General features: G+C 32.2%; 1 protein-coding gene across 4 annotated transcripts in view; it reads right to left on the bottom strand.

The window, feature by feature from the left end:
- The window catches only part of LOC130897816 (glutamate--cysteine ligase regulatory subunit), a 44,789-nt gene continuing 20,787 nt past the window's right edge, over nucleotides 1-24,002 (bottom strand). The window contains exons 1-4 of one of the 4 annotated variants that reach the window (XM_057806734.1): nucleotides 6,880-7,187; nucleotides 1,241-1,442; nucleotides 705-1,025; nucleotides 1-483 (exon numbers count right to left, since the gene is read on the bottom strand). In XM_057806734.1, coding sequence (XP_057662717.1) covers nucleotides 344-483; nucleotides 705-1,025; nucleotides 1,241-1,418 — 639 coding nt within the window. In that variant the 5' untranslated portion in view covers nucleotides 1,419-1,442; nucleotides 6,880-7,187 and the 3' untranslated portion in view covers nucleotides 1-343. Of the gene's footprint in view, nucleotides 484-704; nucleotides 1,026-1,240; nucleotides 1,443-6,879; nucleotides 7,188-24,002 lie in introns of those variants that run through there. The other 3 variants (XM_057806735.1, XM_057806733.1, XM_057806732.1) reach the window with 3 other exon arrangements.

The following is a 24,002-nucleotide window of genomic DNA, read 5'->3' as shown; positions in this document are numbered from 1 at the left end:
TTTTTATGTTTGAAATACAATTTTCTTATGAAACTTCCACCTTATAAAAAAATCTACTGAAATATATTATTTGAAATATTTATTCAGTATTGTTCAAGCAATTTTTCAATTAAGCTGAAATTATACAAACCTGCATAATGTTTTTATAACCTTACTACTAAACTTTCACTCTATTAAATACTGAATAAATATAGTTCGCAAATAACAATTACAACAATCAAATTGATACATAATATATCATTTCTCATAATATAAACCACTTACAGCTTACAATATTAACAAAATAACAATTATCTAATATAACACAATAACTTGACTAATCAATACTATCATCATTTAGATACTATTGTTTTATAAAATTCAATAAATATCCCTTGGTTGTAAGTACACCTCTACATTTCACATGTATTGAAAATCGTAAAGCCCACTGCAACAACAAAGGTTTACCAAATAAATTTTGTATTGACTCTGCTGGTAACATATCTAAAATAAAAACAAATGTAAGAAAAAATTCACACATTTTAATTTTCAAAGTAGTAAAAGTTAGCTTCTAATAGTTGATTTATCAAAAGAGAACTTCTTTTTTCACACTTTTCAATAGCAAAAACAAATTTACCGACTATTTACAATAATTGTAGCAGTTCTGTATTTATCTCACTTCGGAATGCAGATTTAGAAGAATTAATAAAATATTAATGACTTACCTGCCGCATCACTATGTGTTAATAATTTAATGTCATTTTCTTTACAAAAAGCTTGTAATGTTGGTGGTACTATACAACAGGTGGCTAAATTTACTTGGATAATACTGGGTTTAACTTTAGCCCATTCATGAAGTGCTTTAAATGTTCTCTCTTCCACATCAGCGACTCCAATTTGTTTAATTTTTCCCACCTCAACTAAATCTTCTAAAACTTTCCACATTGATTTTATTTTTTGTAGATCATCTTTTTCATCCTCTGACGACTTTTGTTTTAAAGTTACTATTGCATCATTTATCGCATCCACTTTTAAAAGGGTCAAAGCTAAAATTGTGGATATCACATTTTTTATTTTAATCTACAGTATTTTATAATTTTTAGTTGTATTTTTACTCATATAATTACAACGATAATATAAATAGATTAACTAAGGAATATGAGAATTAGATACGGGAAAAATGTTTTCATATAAAAAATCAAAATAATTTTGTTCATAAATAGCAAACAAATGTTTTATTTAATTGTAAATATGCACTCACCTTTCCCAATAGCTTCTGAAAGTAATGTTTGATTGTCAGTATTCAAAAAAATTTTAAATCCTATTTTTAAATCAGCAAGTTCGTATTCACTTATTTTGAGATTGCTATTATGCCTACTAATAACAACTGATTTATCTGACTGAGAATTCATAGAAGTATATCCTAGACATTCTTTCATTGTAAAATTTATTGCGTCTACAAGCTAAAAAAGGTTGAATACATAAGTATTCGAGAACTCGGAAAATATATTAAAATTAGTCTACTTTGGTGTTTCATTGCTACGTTTCCAAAAAGAAAAGACCTCGTTACATATATATATATATATATATATATATATATATATATATATATATATATATTTCTATTCTTCTATCTCTATTTTGTAAATTCTAATAAAACTACAAATAATTTAATTGACTACTAATATATATTTGAGATGTAAGGACTAGGAAAAAATTAATTCCTCATGTTAGAACAAAATTCTAGTTGATATATTTGTGAACATTTAATTTTCTTCAAGTATTGTGCAGTTATTCGTATATAATTTTTAGGACAATTCAGACATGGTATGGAATATATAATATTTGATTTCTTAGTGTCTTTAATTTTGTTTTTTAGTGTAGTGAATAGAGGTGATAATGTATTGTGTGATCTATGACTTATATTGATGTTATGTTTTGACAAAATGTATTTCAGTTTTTATTATAAAAATAAATGTATCAAATGGTTGAAGAAAACTAGTTTATAATGTATATATATATATATATATATATATATATATATATATATATATATATATATATACTCTGTATAGATTTTGAAAACGTAAATATTCTAGACATTCAAAAAAATTATAACAAAAGAAAACTCTTGGAGATGTATCATATAAACCAGACCTGATGTTGAATCACTTAGCCCCCCACGAAATAGCTCTTTTTCAAATCTCCCTATTCCTCCAATGAATAGAATTCAAAATAACCACCCCTCTAGAAATAACCAAAGTTTTAATAGGTATCAGCCTAATAATACTTTTGGTAATAAACATACATATACATAATTCGTCTACCAGCAATTCTTCTGGAAATAATCCAAACCCCGTTGCTCCACAACACCAAAGAAATTTTTTAACTTGTCCCACAACCAATGAGTGGTGTACAAACTATTTCTACTAGAAACCAACCAATGAGTACTTCCACGAGAAAAATTTTTAATTTTAATGTTGATTCTCATCAAAATGAAAACTCACTCACGAAATACCAATTCAATAAATTTTAACAATATCCGTAACGGCCCTAAACTACCATACTTTATTATGCCAAAATCAAAGCTAAAAGTTTTAATTGAAACAGGAGGATCAGATACAATCACATCTCCTAAAGCTTCTACTTTTTTAACTCAAATCATATTTATAATAAGCCCTTCACATTTACGTCCATGAAAATAACACGGAAGTATAACTCCAATATTAAAACACCTTTGCTCAAAGAATTTTAGAACTCATCGACGCTAGAATTGCCCATTAGAGTAAAGACTTCGACATACTATTATCTGGTGCCTTAATGGCTTGATCAAACAGTAGCTTAATGTCTTTAATTTTGAATATCGTGTTGTGTTGCTACAAATCCTTTCACTTGCGCCCATATAAGTTCTATAGGATTTAGTTCGCAATGATATGGCGGTTGCACAGCACAGTTACACTGTTTTTCTGCTATATCTTCCACGGCGTATTTCATAAAACGATGTTTGTGTAAATTTGATAAAGCTAATAGTTCTTTTTTTATCAAATTATCTTCAAATTCAATACTTTTGGTGGTTAACCAGTCAATAAATTCTTGTTTTCTCCAAGATGAAGTCGGAGTCTTCTCTATGCGTCGAACAGCTTTTTACCCCAGGGTAACTACGAGTTTTTACGAATGCCATTTGGTCTTAAAAACGGACCTTTCACTCTCGAGAAATTGATGGATAACATTCTCCGACCTTTTCTCCACAAATGTTGTTCGTCTATATGGACGACGTCATCATTTTCTTCAAGTCCCTTCAAGAACACTTGATTCACATTGCTGCAATCTTTGAAACATTCCGAAAGGCAAATTAGAAAATTCAATTGGACAAATCTGAATTTCTGACGAAAGAAGTCGCTTTCCTTGGTTGCATTGTGACTCCTGAAGGCATTAAGCCCAAATCTAGTAAATAGAGGCCATTAAAAAACTTCCCTATTCCAAAGACTGTGAAAGAAGTCAGATCATTCTTAGGACTCATTGGATATTACAAAAAATTCATGCCAAATTTCGCAAGAATAACATCACCCTTTTCTCGATGCACTTGTAAAGGAATTATCATAGACCCAACGAATGTTAATTACAAAGAATGCTTTGAAAAGTGCAAACAACTCTTATGCAATGCTCCAGTTGTGCAGTACCCAGATTTTTCAAAACCTTTTGTTTTGACAAACGACGCTTCCAATATTGCCATTGGCATTGGTAGATTCATTTAGCAATATGCTCAATGCTATAAAATCTCCGATAAAACTTCCGTATCAATTGTTTGCGATAATGGCATTGAATTTAATTCTGCTGTAATTAAAGAATTCATGAAACTCCACAAAATTGAAATACATTTCACAACGGTCAATAACTGATCTTCTAATTCCCATGTTGAACGATTCCATTCCACCCTTATAGAAAAACTTGGAACATTATGAGACCAAAGTCCAGATGATCCATTAGATGATATTTTCACACATGCAATTTTAATTTATAATCAGTCAATCCACTAACTTCTTACCTTTTTCAATTCTCTGTGGCCCCTATGCCGAAGAAATATATTTCGATTTTGATGTCCCGCTATACGAAACATACAACCAAAGACATAAAGACGAACTCCAACCCTTTATAATAAGCAAAAAGAAAAACGACAGAAAATTCTAGACAAACAAAATGAAAATAGTGAACTAATTCCTGTAATCGATCCCACTAGTTCTGTCTACGTAACTAAGAAAAAAATAACCGGTCCAATTCTAAACTACATCCAAAAAAAAAACAACACAAAACTAAAATTGTTGATAAGACCGACAAACAAAACACCACAAGTACTCACTTAAAATTCCCAAAACGATTTCGTAACGTAATGAAAAAGAATATCTGATAGACCCTCTTTACAGAACGACCCTATACCTGGGACATCTGCTCAAGATACAGGAAATCCCCAATAACGGCTATTATGCAAATCAAATGAGATAAATCATTATCATAGACATTTTATACATTAATTTAGAAAAATTAACTAACACTTTAGAAACGAACCCTAATGACCTTTTCGATTCACCTTTAGAAAATGGACCTTCAGCCCCTGGAAATTTCAATATAATCACCTTTTAAACGAAGCAAAAGATAATCTTCATAAAATTACCCGTAAACATAAAGCACGGTCCACACTATACCACGGTAGGCCGGGCGGGTTGACCCAGGTGGGCTAAGCCGGGCGGGTACGTTCGGGCCGGCACGACGTCCACACCGAAAACGAAGCCGACCGGGTTATTTCTACCTACATTCTAGTTTCAACACCAAGACTGGTGACTTCGTTAAAGAGTACTTTTTAGAAGTTTTTTTAAAGTGTCCTTAAAATGTAAGTGTTTTCAAAATGATTACAGACTATGACGTCGCTATATCAGCCATGGCTGTGGTGATACTCGCTTTAAATCAGCCCCCAAAAAGACGTCAAAGAAGATTTTGGATTCGCCCGAGCCTTAGGAGAGGACGACAGCTGTAGAGGGCTAGCGAATTAATGAAAGATTTAATTTTGGTCATTCCACTCCATCACTTAAAATGAGCAATGAAAATCCCTACTTAAACAAACTGAGTCGAAAATAAAATAATTCGTCTAGTTCGATCGGAGGTTTAATTGTAAATGAAGCCGTTCGGCACGTCCCCACATATTTTTGTTCGGCTCGGCATCCTTTTGATCTGTACCTACTTTATGCGGGTTGGGATCGGCACGGCACGGCCCGGGTCGGCATTTTCTAACCCGGCAAAGCCGCCCGGGGCGTCTACATCAACGCGGCTTAAGTCGCCCGGGGCGTCTACATCAACGCGGCTTAAGCCGCCCGGGGCGTCTACATCAACGCGGCTTAAGCCGCCCGGGTCAGCCCGCCCGGCCTACCCCGGCATGGTGTGGACCCTGCTTAAAAGAAATTTGTTCAACTTCCTCGAAACAACTATTAAATATATATCTGGAAACAATGACGATTATGACTTGGAATTATTGAAATCACACATTACTGCTGTAGAGATTAAAGAAAATGAAATCATTGAAAATCTTAATAACGAGATATCTTTTGGACATTCTATTGATACGAGATTTAAAAATCTTCTAATAGTAAAATAATTGTTGGTGCAATGAACAAGTTATCATCCGATTTCAATGGATAAGTTGCACTTTATAATGAAATACTAAGCCTTCAAACTATAAACAAATTCCTTTTTAAACTTATTCAAACCATAACTTTATCCCAACAAGACCTTTTTAATATTGAACTCTTTACTTTAGATGAACTGAAAACTTTAAAAAACAAGAATTACCCTTTTAATCAGTGACGAACATCCCCATCAATTAATTGAATCTTCTAAGTCATTAGTTTGCATTACCACTAAGACAATGCTCATAATAATGAAAAAACCCATCCTTTATCCTCATTCTTACCCTACATCTGGAATCTACCCAATTCCCAATAATGATCACATTATGATCCTGCCACCTGCAAACCTATAAGATCGAAATGCAAAATTCCGAATATAGAGAATTGCACCAAGTCAATCACAACAGATAATTTTTCACAAGAAACCAGCAAAGTAATTCTATTAGGAATAGTTCATCCAACCATAATTCTAAACCAAGAAATTAGGAGAAGTAGCATCTTAATGACAAACGAACCATTTACTATAGAAGGAATACGATGCAATAATAAAACTGTGCAAGAAATTACAGTGCCGCAAGTAGTCCCAATCAAGCTGCATCCGAAGCACGAAATTATGCAAGAAAAACTCCAAATTCCAGAGACGCATGGACCAGTTTAACCCATTGAACCAAGTCCACTCCTGACGCAATTTTCTGCAGGACTCAGTATTGTTCCCTTACTTACAATTTTGATTATTTTAGCCATTTTAATAACACTCACTGAAAAGAAACGAAAAAGAATTTCTAGATTCTCTAAGTCCAAGTCGTTTATTGTAAATAAAATATTTTTTAAGTTAAAAAGTTAAAAGTGTCTCAAAGAACATTTCTATATATATATATATATATATGATAACACATAATATTGGTTCATAATTACGATATAGTTTACCTACGTAGACAATAAATTGCAATATCACCAAAACATAGGTGACCTGAATATAAATAATTAACAGTTAGTGTATACATAGATATAGATATAAAAGAATAAAATAATTGACTTAAAGAGCACCACATCTCCCCCTTTTGGAAGAATGGACTTCATTTCGGCCGGTAAATGAAGAACATTCAGTCTCACGGGCAAAAGAAATAAGAGAAATGTGTTGCTGATCACTTTAGAAATACAATTCATATTCCACATCTAAAACAACAAAACAAAAAGAAAAGCTCATTTTTTTTGAAATATTTACTTATGATATAGGGATCCCTTTTTCTAAAACTAAATATTAAATCCCAAAAATAATTGCTACCCAAAAATACGTTTCCTATTCCTACTTAATAAATAGTACTTAATCTTAAATTACTTCCGAATCGCACACTATTTATATATTTATTTGTTCACTATATAACTGCACTCTGTTTTTATGCACTGTAATAATCTTATTGTCTTTAAGGTTTCTTAGATCACAGTTTACATTGTCGCAGCTAACGATTGAGAATGGGCCTTTATACCAAGGATCGAAGTTTGATCTATTTTCGTTTGTTACCGTCACCAAATCGCCAGGGTTTAGGTTAAGATATTTTGAATTTTGATCGTATTCTATTTTACGTTTCTCTTTTGCCCTAATTAGAAAATCTTTAGCTCTCTGATGAGAAATTTGTAAATATATATATATATATATATATATATATATATATATATATATATATATATATATATATATATTAGACCTTTTGATATATTAATGCATCTAAATGTTCTTGATTTTAGGTCTCTTCTGTTTTAAAATTATTTTTTAATAATATTTTGAAGAAATATAAAATTTGACGTTTCGACTTTTTTTAGGTCTTTATTAAAATACGAGGCAAATTTTTTAAGTGGCTGCCGTTATGGAATTAAAAAAAGAAGTGCAAAGATATCGCAATAATTTTATTTTTTACATAAAAGCCTGTACCTTAATCTACTTTTCTACATAATTTCCCTGAATATTGAGGCACTTGTCATAACGTGGCACGAGTTTTTGAATATCCTCCTCATAAAATTCTGCCGCCTGACTTGTTAACCACTGTTTTGACTTCGTTATCGTCTTGAAGACGCTGACCGCCCAGGTGTTTCTTCAAGTGCAGGAACAAATGGTAGTCGCTGGGCGCCAGATAAGGGCTGTAGGGAGGATCATCTAGAGTTTCCCATTGAAAAGATTTGATGAGATTTTTGGTCCCATTAGCCACATGTAGACGAGCATTGCCATGCAGCAAAACGATACCCTTACTCAACTTGCCACGTCTTTTGTTCTGGATTGCACGACGCAGATTGTTCAATGTCTCACAATAAGACGCTGCATTGATTGTCTCATTACGAGGCCGAAACTCCACTAGCAATACTCCTTTTCTGTCCCAAACTGTGCACATGATTTTCCGGGCAGAAATTGTTTGCTTAATCTTCACTTTTTTGGGTGTTGATGAATGTCACCATTCCATGGATTGTTGTTTCGATTCTGGTGTGACGTAAGCCACCCATGTTTCGTCACTAATAACAATTTGGTCTAAAAAATCTTCACCTTCATTGTGGTACCGCTCAAGGAAAGTCAATTCACTGCCTAAACGTTGGGTTTTGTGCAAATCCGTCAACATTTTTGGAACCAAACGTGAACACATTTTCCGGTATTTCAAGTTCTCGGTCACAATGCGATACAAAACACTACAAGAATATTGAGGAAAGTAGTCATACAATGATCAAATTGTAAAGCGTCTGTTTTCTCTCACCTTTTCGTCCACTTTCTGCACCAAATCTTCATTAACGGCCGAAAGACGCCCACTCCGTTCTTCATCATGCACATTTCACATGCACCGATTTCCTTACCATTCCATCACTCATAATGTTTTGTCCGTAAACTTTACAAATCTCACGATGAATATCGATCGGTTTTACGCCTTTAGCACTAATAAATCGTATAACCGCCCGTACTTCACAATCGGCAGGACTCACGATTGTCGGAGGCATCTGAAACACTCAGTAAACAGTGTACACAATGAAGAATCAGACTGTAATGGTGTGAGTGCGTAGACAAGAGATGTAGGTAACCATTGCGCATGTGCAGAACGCCGACCTTGGGGTTGCGGTGACGAAATCGCAAAACGGTACTTACTTAAAAAATATGCCTCGTATTTTGATAAAGACATTGCATCCATGAAGTTTATTACCAATTCGTTCAGGAAACGCGCTAGTCAAAAAAATCGCCGCATATTCTTATTAAGATGTAAAAATTCAGGAGTACATCCCAAGTGTTTAAATTTCAATGTAAACCATATTAATGTAACAGATACGTACCTCAGAAAGAAATTTGACGTTAACTAAATTAAAAACTATAAATATGAATATAAATATGAATCACTGAATCTGTTGAAGGAATAAAAAAAATTGAAAACACAATTAATCTTGAATTAGACAAATTGACAACAACAATTAGACAACAAAAAATACCATTCCAGAAAACTTATGAACTCATTTTCAAATCTAGAAAAAACAAAATATGAAAAACAATTCCAAAAAATAAAAATCGCAAATTCAAAAAAGTTCAACAATCTTATCAGTAACTCGACACAAAACGACATCAAAATAAACTCCTACTTGTGGCTAGAAAATATCTCTAATACACACATACCAAAATATATAACAGAAATATTAACATTTGGAAAAAATTTCGCTCTTCCATATAAATATGAAAACGAATAAAAGACAATATCAGAGCTGAAGTAGTAAATGCGAAAATGCGATCACTAATCATAAAATAAAATGCCGTCATCATAAAACTGCAAAAGCTAATAAAACTCAAAAACAAATAAAAAAAAACTGAAAAAAACTAAAGAATTTATAAAAGCAATCCTCAAATTACATAATCCAAATTACATAAACCGAATATACCAATGCGTCAAATAGTATCATATACCCAGTCACCTTTCTACAAATCAAAAATAACCAAAAATAGTTTTAACACAAAAGACTCATTTATGCTCAAGCAGTTTTAAGATACAGTACATATTCCTAACAATTACAAAATTATATATCTAGACGTTGTCACAATTTGCAAAAATATTCCTAATAATCTCATAATACACGTATTGAAAAATAGATGGGATTCGATCAAACAAAATACATCACTCAGCTATGACGAATTTAAGACACTAAGAAATCAAATATTATATATTCCATACCATGTCTGAATTGTCCTAAAAATTATATAGGAATGACTACACAATACTTGGAGAACCGAATAAATAGTCACAAATACACCAAAAGTGCATAGACTGCTCTATACAAAAAAGAAAAAAATTAATACCAAGAATTTGATTTTAAAAAAACAGAAATCTAAGCTCAAGCCACGAACTACCAAAAATTATTAATCAAAGAAATGATATACATAAAACAAGATAAATGTGAATGATAGATAAAAACCTCAGCCAAATTTACCATAAATTGATCAATTAGTTTGCTTCAATCATTACAATAAATCAATTAGAAAGTTATATAACGTTTCAAGATATGATACATCAGATTAATTTAGACTGTCAGTCAACAATAACGTTTATAGATAATATTGAAAATAAGGTTTTGTTTCCAAAACTTAATTCTGTACATAAGTCTATAATTTCTAGTTACGAGGTACTGAACATAATCCAATATTTAAGAAAACTCTTATCAGAAAAACAAATTCCTAACTTTAATTTTAATATACTATCAATTTATTGGAAGTTTTGCTATTCACGTACCTACCTATACTCATTTCCGAAACATTTGAATTTTACTATCTTTTTCCGATATACCTAAATAATTAAATGTACACTCCTAAATTTCCTTACTTGGCACGAACACAAAATGCACCCTTAGTCTACTTGAAGGGAACAGTCTCGGTGATTGCCAAATTCTTGAAGTCAATATCGAAGAAACAATTATCCAACAAGTTACAGCCAACGAAGTCTTGATAATGCTGATTCAACAAAAAAATACTTTCAAAATGTCAATCCAATCAATACCTCGAAATAGAAGAACCATCACTTGTCAAATAGTGCCTTCATATTTCATATTTATTGTTCGACTGCCCCGGCTATATATACATTGAAAAATTCTTTGCCTACTATAGAATCAAACAAAATTTCAATGTCAAAATATTTTATTAGATACTCAACACATTTTCCTCTTAATTGGATATATTTATTACAGCGAACCTGCAACGTCTCTAGACCTTTCAAAAAAATGTTTCTTTTTGCTCTGCAAACCAGACCTCCACAGCTTTTATTACCACCTCATTGGAAGAAAATTTACGACTTTTTAAACTGACATAGAAACTAGCCTTCCCGATCGGTCATCATCTTCAATGGAAAATTTACCTCTTTTGAAGGTTGCAGTCCAATTTTTCAGGGTCGCATACGAAGGACATTGGTCACCAAGGGTATTAAGCATATCTTCGTAAATCTGCCCTCTTGAATACAGGTACTTGATGATGGGTCGATATTCCAATTTTTCGATTTTCACAATTTCGGTGGACATCTTTTAATTTATTGCGTAACTCTGGTTTACTTCTTTGACGTCAAACTTTACGACACTTCTAATAAGTTATTGTTATACATATCAATACATAAGCACCTAGGAAGAAAAGTAGGGCATTCTCGTCGACCTCGTCTTCGGCTCAGGTGACAAAAATCGCATGCGAGAATGCTCTTCTTTTCTCCCGTGGCGCGTATTCTATTTATATATACAGTGCTTTTCAGATAAAAGTATCCACCTTTAATAACTTTTGTAATACTGGTATTTAGAAAAAATCCAAAAACACGTCAATTTATGTTGGAAGGGGCAAGCATTATGGCTTATTTAAACTTACTGGAAAAGCCACCCCCTCACCCCTAGCAGCATCCCCTTTATTTTTTTAAATTACTTTTCATATTTTTTATGTAAAATTTGGATACTCCTCTTTGAGCTGATTTCAAAAATGTATAATACTTGTAGGTTAAAGTGGTTAGTTTATGAGATAAACAATTTTTCTTTTAAGAGCACAAATTTTACTTATTATTTACTTTCACCTTATTTGCCTGTACTAAAATGGGTTGTACAACAAGTAGAGCGATCGGTGTTTCATCTTCTACAGTTTTCCGAGTTCTACATAAATTCAAGTACCACCCATACAAAGTTAAGTTGGTGCACGAGTTGAATGAAGATGATTTTGATCGTCGTCTAGAGTTTTGCGAATCAATAACGCAAATTATCAATAACAATCCACAATTGTTAAACAATATTTGCTTTTCTGATGAATGCTCATGGTCATTAAATGGCTTAGTAAGTAGGCATAATTGTAGATATTGGGCTGAAAGTGATCCACATATTATGCGTGAATTCCATACACAACATCCCCAAAAGTTAAACGTTTGGTGTGGTATCCTAGGTGACCACATTGTCGGACCTTTCTTCATCAACGGAAATTTAAATGGTGAATCATATCTTGAGTTACTCAGGGAAGGGGTTGACCCACGTATTACAACAATAATAGAAAATGATGATAACCTTTCCGAAGATTTACTGGTATTTCAACAAGACGGAGCTCCCCCACACTATGCTATGCCTGTCCGACAATTTTTAAACGAAACATTCCCCGCTCGTTGGATAGGTAGAAGGGGGCAGATGATGGAGTGGCCACCTAGGTCACCGAATTTAACACCCCTAGACTTCTTTTTATGGGGGTATTTAAAAACAAAAGTTTATGCTACCCAACCAGAATCTCTGGATGATTTACGAGAGAGGATAGAAAATTAATGTCGACAATTAAATCCAGCCGTATTAAGCAATGTCAGAGAGGCATTTCAAAATAGATTATACCATTGTATGGAAGTGAATGGTACTCATTTTGAACACTTATTGTAACTTCATAATAAATAGCACAGTTAAAAAGATTAAAGAGTTTGAACTGTTGTACAACCCATTTTAGTACAGGCAAATAAGGTGAAAGTAAATAATAAGTAAAATTTGTGCTCTTAAAAGAAAAATTGTTTATCTCATAAACTAACCACTTTAACCTACAAGTATTATACATTTTTGAAATCAGCTCAAAGAGGAGTATCCAAATTTTACATAAAAAATATGAAAAGTAATTTAAAAAAATAAAGGGGATGCTGCTAGGGGTGAGGGGGTGGCTTTTCCAGTAAGTTTAAATAAGCCATAATGCTTGCCCCTTCCAACATAAATTGACGTGTTTTTGGATTTTTTCTAAATACCAGTATTACAAAAGTTATTAAAGGTGGATACTTTTATCTGAAAAGCACTGTATATATAAATAGAATACGCGCCACGGGAGAAAAGAAGAGCATTCTCGCATGCGATTTTTGTCACCTGAGCCGAAGACGAGGTCGACGAGAATGCCCTACTTTTCTTCCTAGGTGCTTATGTATTGATATGTATAACAATAACTTATTAGAAGTGTCGTAAAGTTTGACGTCAAAGAAGTAAACCAGAGTTACGCAATAAATTAAAAGATGTCCACCGAAATTGTGAAAATCGAAAAATTGGAATATCGACCCATCATCAAGTACCTGTATTCAAGAGGGCAGATTTACGAAGATATGCTTAATACCCTTGGTGACCAATGTCCTTCGTATGCGACCCTGAAAAATTGGACTGCAACCTTCAAAAGAGGTAAATTTTCCATTGAAGATGATGACCGATCGGGAAGGCTAGTTTCTATGTCAGTTTAAAAAGTCGTAAATTTTCTTCCAATGAGGTGGTAATAAAAGCTGTGGAGGTCTGGTTTGCAGAGCAAAAAGAAACATTTTTTTGAAAGGTCTAGAGACGTTGCAGGTTCGCTGTAATAAATATATCCAATTAAGAGGAAAATGTGTTGAGTATCTAATAAAATATTTTGACATTGAAATTTTGTTTGATTCTATAGTAGGCAAAGAATTTTTCAATGTATATATAGCCGGGGCAGTCGAACAATAAATATGAAATATGAAGGCACTATTTGACAAGTGATGGTTCTTCTATTTCGAGGTATTGATTGGATTGACATTTTGAAAGTATTTTTTTGTTGAATCAGCATTATCAAGACTTCGTTGGCTGTAACTTGTTGGATAATTGTTTCTTCGATATTGACTTCAAGAATTTGGCAATCACCGAGACTGTTCCCTTCAAGTAGACTAAGGGTGCATTTTGTGTTCGTGCCAAGTAAGGAAATTTAGGAGTGTACATTTAATTATTTAGGTATATCGGAAAAAGATAGTAAAATTCAAATGTTTCGGAAATGAGTATAGGTAGGTACGTGAATAGCAAAACTTCCAATAAATTGATAGTATATTAAAATTAAAGTTAGGAATTTGTTTTTCTGATAAGAGTTTTCTTAAATATTGGATTATGTTCAGTACCTCGTAACTAGAAATTATAGACTTATGTACAGAATTAAGTTTTGGAAACAAAACCTTATTTTCAATATTATCTATAAACGTTATTGTTGACTGACAGTCTAAATTAATCTGATGTATCATATCTTGAAACGTTATATAACTTTCTAATTGATTTATTGTAATGATCATTGAGTTTCTTATAAAGATAAATTTGAAGGTTAGTTTCATGAATAATGTTCTTTTAATTTTGTTATAATAAAGTAATTGCCTTATCATATATAATTTCGTCATCCGAATCGAGGTTTTCAAATAGCCATTTGTTTATTTTACCAACGTCATTTAGTAAGGCTCTTCGATTTCGGATATGAGGATTTAAATTTTTAATTTTTTTCTGTACTATGTTGATCAAATATTCGATTGTTATTAACATGTTTTGTGCTAAAGCATGGAACGATATAGTGTTTGTAGTGGCTACAGTTGTAATACTATTTTTGATATAATTGAAATTCGTAACTAGACTATGTATTTGCTTAATAAGTTGGCTTAAATCTAAATAATGTAAAAAGGCATGTTTAATATATACTAATCTAGCGTTTCCTTAAATGAATAGGAAGAAGAAAGTTTTGAATTTTCATAACATGTATGTCTTCTGCACTACAAGTCGCTTGGAATGCGCGAAGAACCAGGTAAAGCTTCAGGATTCGCGTGCTCGTCGACATTCTGTAACAATTTTCGAACGCTTTGTTTTCGGATAAAACTTTTGAGGGAGTTTTTTATTTCTTACTTTACTTTTACGTAGACAATTTTTTGATTTGAATAGTCAAAAGGTTTGAACTTTTTTGTGTTTAATTTCTCTATAACCCTTTGTTTCTTTTGTTCGTTTAATTGTATAATTTTTTCATATAAGCGTTTACTGGTTTCTTTATGATTCTAAGAGTATTGAGATATAACTAAATGATCGTTCAGGTCAAACGGATCTGGATTGTTTATATATCTTATTATAATTTAATATATATGGGAAAGTTTCCAAGTCTTCTAAATCGAAATTCTTAAATTCAGAACTACTATCTGTTGTTATTTATTGAGGTAATCCATAGGGAGTTATGAAGTTTTGTAAAGAGTATACTGTAGAAAATCCTGTAACGCTTACTATAGTGTAAGCTTGTCCGTAACGCGAAAATGCATCAATTACTGTTAAATAATTTTTTTTTGTTATTTTAAAAACATCCATATGTACGTGCTCAAACGGTTTAGACGCTGAGGTGTTAGGCTAAATTTCACTAATTTGATTAAAATTTGGATTGGCCCTTTGAAAATTTTGAACATGCGTATGCTGTTCATTACCATTATTAGGTTTATTTTGTTGATTATTCTTATCAATTAAAGAACCGTAGAGCCTTTCAAAATTTTCGAATTCGGCCACATAGGTCAACGCTTCCTTCATAGGGTGATTTTCGTAATAAACGTATTTAACGCGGTTTAATCGTATTGATTTATTTAACAATTTCTTACCCCAGCAGTTATGTTGGAGACGTTTCTAATTTGGTTTGTTTTGAATTACACTATAAGAATTAATTGAAGTCTACGTCCAAAATCAATTAGATACTCGTTTTTGAATGATTTAGCTCATATCAACTCTTTCACAAGACAATTTAAATTCCTTCTCTCAGCAAAACATTATAATAAGGCTGTTTTTAATTTTGTCTAAGTATTTAATTCAACTGTGTTACCGACCATGAATGCTGCTCTACCTTCTAATTTCTTTTGAATACATTCTATTATGTGTGAATTTAATTCTGCATCATTATGATTATATGACTATTAAATGAATTTATTGAAATATTAACTATAACCGTTAAAAGGTTTAATTTTTGATAATTTGGATTTGAAAAGATTCCAATTCACTGCAGGAGGAGCCATTCTGTTAATACTAGTTTGCTTTACGTTATTTTCGTCTGAACAAATATTATTGAATAATTACACTATGCTATCAAGCTTACTAGAGTATAATTCGCTCATCAATTAATAATTTCTTTTCACTAATTTTTTTTGTTTTATTACTACAAACTTATTAATTATTACTATCTTTCAGAAATCTAGTGAAAAGGAGGAAAGGCACTTACGTTACCGATGAATTGGCTTTGAAAATATTCTCCCTCAGTTAATTCTCTGTTGTCTCCAACATTCACCTCTGAAGTGCTATTGCACAAATTGCTAGTTTAATACAGTTCGATGAATTCGCACTTAAAACGTTAAAGTCGTGAACTCACTAAACTATTTCGCACGATCCGAAATTTTGTTACGCACTATATGTTCGTGAACTTTTTAGTAATTTTGATTTCCTACAATTTGACTTTATTTTTCTCAAAGGAAATTTCGTTTTTAAAAAATATATTTATTAAACAATAACAAGTTTATTGTTACAGATATGAAAAGAGAATAATTTTATGAGAATGAGAAATAAAATTTCTCATAATTTGTTGTTAAATAAGAATTTCTAAGAATGTAGTTGAAGTTGAGTGAAGTTTAATTTTATGGATTAGGTGAGGTTGGTTGGTTGTTAATGGCGTTGAATTTTTACAAAATATAAAAGATATGCATAAATTACAATGAGGTTATTTAAATCAGTTTTCTTATTAATACATTGATCATTTTTTGTAGTTTTTTTTTCAGTTTCTCCATAATAACTGTGGCTGTTACGACTTCTAAATTTTATATGGAAGCTAAACCTGGCAACGCTGCGACCACGAGGGCCCAGAAGAGAGACAGCAAAAACCCAGGGCATTCAAGATACACACCACAAGAGTTGCAGACGTAAAATTTATAAAAATCTGTTTAATGTATAATAATCCAATATCAATATATGAGATGCAAGGATAATATATGTAATTAAAGTTGTGCGTTTACGAAATACAATAGTGTATCATTATTATTATTATAAAAGAAGAAAAGAACAAACACCGACACCTAAACATTTGGTTCTTCGAGCCGGATGAGACGATATCCAGCTAATTCCGATGATAAGCCGACAGACAAAAAAGTGAGTTTTTTCCTTTATTTTGCTTTGAAATCCTTTCAAATGTGGCCTTTGTTTGAAGAGTAAAGTTAATTCAACCTTATATCAATTTAAATTATTTCATGTATAGTTGAAATTTTAATTTATATATTATATTGGCGTTGTCTTGAGTTGTTGATATAATCATAAAAATAAAATAAATTGCTATCGCCATATCATAATATTTACAATTGATTTATTCTTATGCACACAATTCATATGTATTTATAATATATAGGTGTAGAATAGAGTAGAGTTATCCACAAAAAAAGGGTCGCTTTCGCCGGTATATTTTGTTTACGATTTTATACCTAACACGAATTATCAGTTTAGTTTTTTTTGTTAGAATTCTTGGTGTTGTTGTGCGTTCATATTACACTGTTGCCAACAATTTAAATTTCGCACAAAGATTATTATTGCATCATTTTCAAATTAAAATGGCTGATGATCTATTTAAAACCTTAATTATAAAACGAGGTGTTCTTAAAGGAAAAGTTTCTGTTTTTAGCAATAAAATTACAAAATTACAGGAAAGTTTTTTGAATGAAGAAAATATTTCGGAACAAACTATTATTGAATTAGAAGATAGAATCGGTCAGATTAGTGATATTAGTAATGAGTTTGATAGTATTCAGAGTCAAATTGAAATGGAAATTTTAGATGATGAATCAAAGTTTATGGAACAATTAGTTCAACGAGAGCAGTTCTTACAAAATTTTTATGATTCATTTGCGTCAGCAAAACATTTATTGAATCAATTAAAACCAGCTAATAATAGTAACAGTGATCATAATTCCGATAAGAATTCGGTATTTCAAGCAAAAATTGTAATTCTCCTGCAGTAAAATTGCCAGACATAAAATTACCTACATTTAGTGGGTCTTCAAATACCTGGCTTGAGTTTCGAGACACGTTTACCGCTTTAATAAACGACAACCCTGATATTGATGATATAAATAAATTTCACTATTTAAGGACTAGTCTAGAGGGTAGCGCTAGTCAGATTATTCAATCCCTTGAAATTTCTGCAGGAACGTATAAGTTTGCATGGGATTTGTTATGCAAACGATATGATAATAAAAAAGCATTGATATACAATCATATAGATGCATTGTTTGGTTTAGAAAAAATTATTAAAGTCTCATCTTTTAAATTAAGAAATCTCTCAGATACAGTCTCCAAACACTTGAGGGCTCTTAACAGTCTTAAACTTCCCACAGATCAGTGGGATATTCTAATTTTACATTTAATGGCCAAAAGTTTGGACGATGGATCTGTTAGTAAATGGGAGGAATACAAGTCTAAAAAAGATTTGCCTTCTCTTGAGGATATGTATGAATTTTTAAGAAGTAGATCAGACTTGCTAGAGCGATTAGAGTTGAACAAACTTGAACAGGGATCCAAGTCAGGGAAAACCAGGGGCTTACTTTCTGCCGATTCAGAAAATAATTCACATGAAAACAAAACATCTTTTCAAGGTTTCAAGTGTGCCATATGCAGTGGCGATCACAGAGTGTTTATGTGCGACAAATTCAAGGCAATGTCTGTGCTAATGTTTCCCTAACTACAAGTTCGGAACATTTTCAAATTCTGTTATCCACTGTAGTAATAGATGTTTTAAACAGTTATGGTGCTTACGTACCTGTTCGAGCTATCCTAGATTCAGGATCAATGTCTTCCTTTATAACTGAGTCTCTTCACTCAAAACTAAATATTCCAAAGCAAACAATAAATTTCGCTGTTTCTGGTTTGAACAGTGCCGTCTCTAATGTGAAATATAAATGTTGTTTGAAATTTAAATCTCAACATAAAAATTTTATGACGGACTTGTCTTGTTTTATTTTGCCAGAAATAACTGGAAACTTGCCTACATTTTACATTGATAAGCAAAAGCTATTGATACCTAAATATATCAATTTGGCTGATAAAAACTTCCATAAGCCCGGACCAATCGAGATGCTGATAGGTGCTGATATTTTTTGGAATGTTTTATGTCCAAACCAATTGAAGTTAAATACAAATGGTCCTGTTTTACAGGAAACTCAGCTTGGGTGGTTGGTTTCAGGTAAAATACAAGGCTTTCAAATTTCTAATAATATATTTTGTAATTTGCTTAAAAATGATTTATATATCCAAGACCAGTTATCAAAATTCTTTGAAATAGAAAGTGTTAAAACTGACAGTCCTTGGTCCAAAGAGGAAATGGACTGTGAAACTCATTTTAAAGACACAACAACAAGAACTCAAGAAGGTCGTTTTGTTGTATCGATTCCATTGAAAGCAAGTCCAAAAATATTAGGTGAATCTTTAGGTCTAGCCAAAAGAAGATTCAAATCGCTTGAGCAAAAATTCTCAAAAGAATACCAATTCTCAAGAATGTACAAGAATTTTATCCTCGAATATGAAAAGCTCAATCATATGCAAAACATAGGAGAGGTATCTGAAGTAAATCATGAGGATGCCTATTATTTACCGCACCATGGAATTCTACGTATGCATAGCGCAACAACGAAATTAAGGACAGTTTTTGACGCCTCGGCGCGATCTACAAGTGGAGTTTCTTTTAATGAACTTCATCTAAAAGGACCGGTAATTCAAGATGATTTAGTGTCAATATTATTACGCTTTAGACAATATAAATATGTTGTTACCGCGGACATTGAAAAAATGTACCGTCAGGTCTTGGTGTCAAAAGATCAGCATAAAATGCAAAGAATTCTATGGCGAGATAACGAAAATAAAGCACTAATTGTCTGTGAACTTTCCACGGTAACTTATGGTACTACAAGTGCACCATTTTTAGCTATTAGGTGTTTAGTAGAATTAGGTAAACTTTGTGAAAGAGAATTTCCGATTATTTCAAATATTATTCTTCACGACTTCTATGTCGATGACCTTTTGACAGGTTTCGATGACATTCACATTGCAAAAGAAAGTTGTGTTAAATTATGTGAAGTTCTTGGATCAGGCTGCTTTCCACTTCGAAAGTGGCGATCAAACTTTCCGGACATAATGCATGATCTAAAAGAAGGTAAACTTGCTGATTCTTCGGAAGGTCTAGTCATTGGCGAAGATGATGTTGCAAAAACCCTAGGTATATCGTGGATGAGTAAAACGGATAAATTAATATTTCATATTGATGTTGAAATGATGGGTGAATGTTTAACAAAAAGAGTTATGCTTTCAGGCATATCCAGAATATTCGATCCAATGGGTCTACTTGGCCCTTGCATTATAATTGCCAAAGTAATGTTACAACAACTTTGGAAGAAAAACCTATCTTGGGACAGTCCAGTTTCCCATGAATTACAAGTTAAATGGAACAATTTTATACAAGACCTTCCGTCATTAAATTATTTAAAAATTCAGCGACATGTTATTTGTGATAATTCCACACAAATAGAATTACATGCCTTTTCAGACGCTTCTGAGGTAGCATATGGTGCAGCTGTGTATGTCAGATCAAAAAATTGCTATGGTGAAACATTTTGTCATTTGCTTATCTCTAAAGCTAAGGTTGCGCCAATTAAGTCACTAACAATCCCTCGGTTAGAATTATGTGCAGCCCTCTTCTGGCTAAACTTGTTAATAAGGTTACTACTTCTTTGAGGCTTGATTTCAATTCTATAACATTATGGTCTGACTCCACAATAGTGTTGGGTTGGATTAAAACTCCAGTTCATTTGTTAAAACCATTCGTTCGTAATCGAATTGCTGAAATACAGGAGTTAACTGATATCAGTTCATGGCGTTATGTTCCAAGTTTAGAAAATCCTGCAGACATTTTATCAAGAGGCTCTTATCCTAGTAGTTTGAATAATTCAAATATATGGTGGCAGGGTCCATATTGGCTCCAAGAGAGCCCTGACTTTTGGCCAAAAGACAACAAGACGTCTATTCCCCTTCCAGAAATAAAAACTACTTTGGTAGCGGTGTCTGAATTTAAATTTCCATTCGAAAGGTTTTCTAATTTGAATCGATTGAGGAGGTGCATGACTTTCATTTTAAGATTTATAAAAAATTGCTCAAGTAATAAAGAAAATCGATCGTTTGGTGTTTTTACAACAACAGAATTAGATAACTCTTTGAAGTTGCTTGTAAAACTATCCCAAATATCTTCGTTCAATAAGGAGTATAATGATTTAAAAGCTGGGAATGAAATTGACAAAAAAAGTAAACTTTTATCTTTAAACCCGTTTATGGACACGAGCGGTATACTTAGAGTTGGAGGTCGTTTGCAGAATTCAAATTTTCATTTCAATAAAAAACATCCATTGATTTTGTCGTCGAAACACCATTTCACGAAACTTCTTTTTGAACAAGAGCATAAAAACTTATTACATGCAGGACCATTACAATTATTATATAATATACGAGAAACGTATTGGCCAGTTGCCGCTCGCAACCTAGCTAGATCTATTGTTCATAAATGTATACAATGTTATAGATTAAAACCAAAATCAGTCCAACCTATTATGGGAAATTTACCAAGTGATAGATTTTTATCTGGTTTCCCCTTTCAAATCACAGGTACAGATTATGCCGGACCTTTTCATGTACTTAATAAAAGGGGACGTGGCTCAAAATTCATGAAAGGTTATGTTTGTCTGTTCATATGCTTGGCTAAAAAATCCATTCATCTTGAGTTTGTAAGTAGTCTTTCAACTGAAGATTTCCTTTTGGCTCTGAAACGCTTTATCAGTCGACGTGGAAAACCATCTCAAATTTATTCAGACCACGGTACAAATTTTATTGGTGCAAATAGAAACTTGAAAGCACTCTATGATTTTCTCACTCAAAATGAATGTTTAATTAGTGATTCTATGAACAATCAAGGCATACGCTGGAACTTTAATCCAGTCTAAGCTCCACATTTTGGTGGATTAGGGGAGGCTGGGGTTAAGGCAATGAAATATCACTTGAAACGTGTTTCTGGTAAATCTAACTTTACTGTTGAAGAGTTCACGACTTTGCTCTGTCAGATAGAGGCCATATTAAACTCCCGTCCTCTTTGTCCGCTATCTACTAACCCTTTAGATCCTTCTCCTTTAACACCAGCTCACTTCATCATTGGTCGTCCACTAACTTCAATTCTGGAGCCAGTTATGATTTTAGAAAAGGAAAGCAGGTTATCCAGATACCAAAAAAATCGAAAATGCTCGGCAACACTTCTGGACGAGATGGTATAAGGAATACATTTCCGAACTTCAGCAACGATCTAAATGGAAGACGAACCATGGAGAGTCGGCAGAAGGTATATTGGTACTTATAAAGGATAACAAACTTCCACCTTTTAACTGGAAATTGGGGCGCGTAACAAAATTATTCCGGGGTAGTGACAAAATCTCGCGAGTTGCAGAAATTCTCACCAACAATGGAACTGTCATCAGAGATTTTTCCAAACTGTGCCCTTTGCCGTAAAAAAAAAATAAACGTGTGTGCTTAAGTTTAAGTAACTGTTATATACTCTGTTAAAAGCTGGTGCTTTTAAGGCCGCGGGTATGTTACGACTTCTAAATTTTATATGGAAGCTAAACCTGGCAACGCTGCGACCACGAGGGCCCAGAAGAGAGACAGCAAAAACCCAGGGCATTCAAGATACACACCACAAGAGTTGCAGACGTAAAATTTATAAAAATCTGTTTAATGTATAATAATCCAATATCAATATATGAGATGCAAGGATAATATATGTAATTAAAGTTGTGCGTTTACGAAATACAATAGTGTATCATTATTATTATTATAAAAGAAGAAAAGAACAAACACCGACACCTAAACAGTGGCATTACATATTAAATTTGGATTTTCCTTTAAAAATTTTTTGGTTTTATGTAAAAAATCTCTAAAATCAGAAGATTGTTTCGATTCATGAATGTGGTTAGTTAAAATGTTGGTTGCTTTGGCTATAAAATTTCTTTCTTGTTCATTTTGTATAAAAGAGCATATGTAATCAATATTGGCTAACATTAAATTCATTTGTTGTATCAATTATTTGGTTTTTAAATTGAACCTATAATTACAAAAAGATGTTTCAATTAAAGCAACAAATTTTTGGAACACCAATGGGTTCCTCAATATAGGGATATTAGAGATTATATCTTGTACTTTGTAATATCTGTTTTACTTCAAATTATTCTTCATTAAAAAGTATGTAGATGATATAATTTTATCCCTTCCATATAATAAAATTGATAATTCATTATTTTACAATTTACTACAGAAAAGGAGAATACTGAAAAATCATTACCTTTTCTTGATACTAAATTTATAATAAACGAAGATAATTATAATTTTAATAAACTGGTATAGGAAACCAATAGCTTCTGAAAGATATATCAATTATCATTTAAATCACCTACGTAACACTAAAATTAATTTATTCAAACAGATAAAAAATAGAATCCTCAAAATTTTTATGCTAATTTTTCATAAAAAAACCATTAAAATAATTTACAAACTTTTTTATGAAAACTTATATCGTCCATATCTTTTAAATCGAATTTTGTATAATACATCTGACATTGACATAAGCATAGAATCAAATTTTCAAACGTCCTTTGTAACATTTCTATTCCATAATTTATACACCTTTACCATATATGAAATCAGTTACTCCTTAACTTTCTGGAATCTTTAAACAACACAATATTAAAAAGGCGTAAAGTCAAACCCTTAATATTCAATCTATTTTCACTAAAAACACCAATCAATAAATTGCCTACATAGTATATGAAATACATTGTTTTAATTATGACAAAAAGTACATTGGTCAGTCGAAAAGGTCACTGATCAGTCGGATAACTTCCCACAAGAGTGATAGCAGATTATATCTTGATAGATGTTCATTAGCGACTCATGTCTATATGATGGACACAATATGAATTATGAATCTTACAAAGTTTTGACAACTGAAAAACTAAAAAAAAAACGTCT

The sequence above is a fragment of the Diorhabda carinulata genome, chromosome 9 (genome assembly GCF_026250575.1).
Source record: "Diorhabda carinulata isolate Delta chromosome 9, icDioCari1.1, whole genome shotgun sequence".
Classification (NCBI taxonomy): Eukaryota; Metazoa; Arthropoda; class Insecta; order Coleoptera; family Chrysomelidae; genus Diorhabda; species Diorhabda carinulata.
The sequence above is the reverse complement of the archived record's forward strand: the minus strand, read 5'-3'. Positions and strand labels throughout refer to the sequence as shown.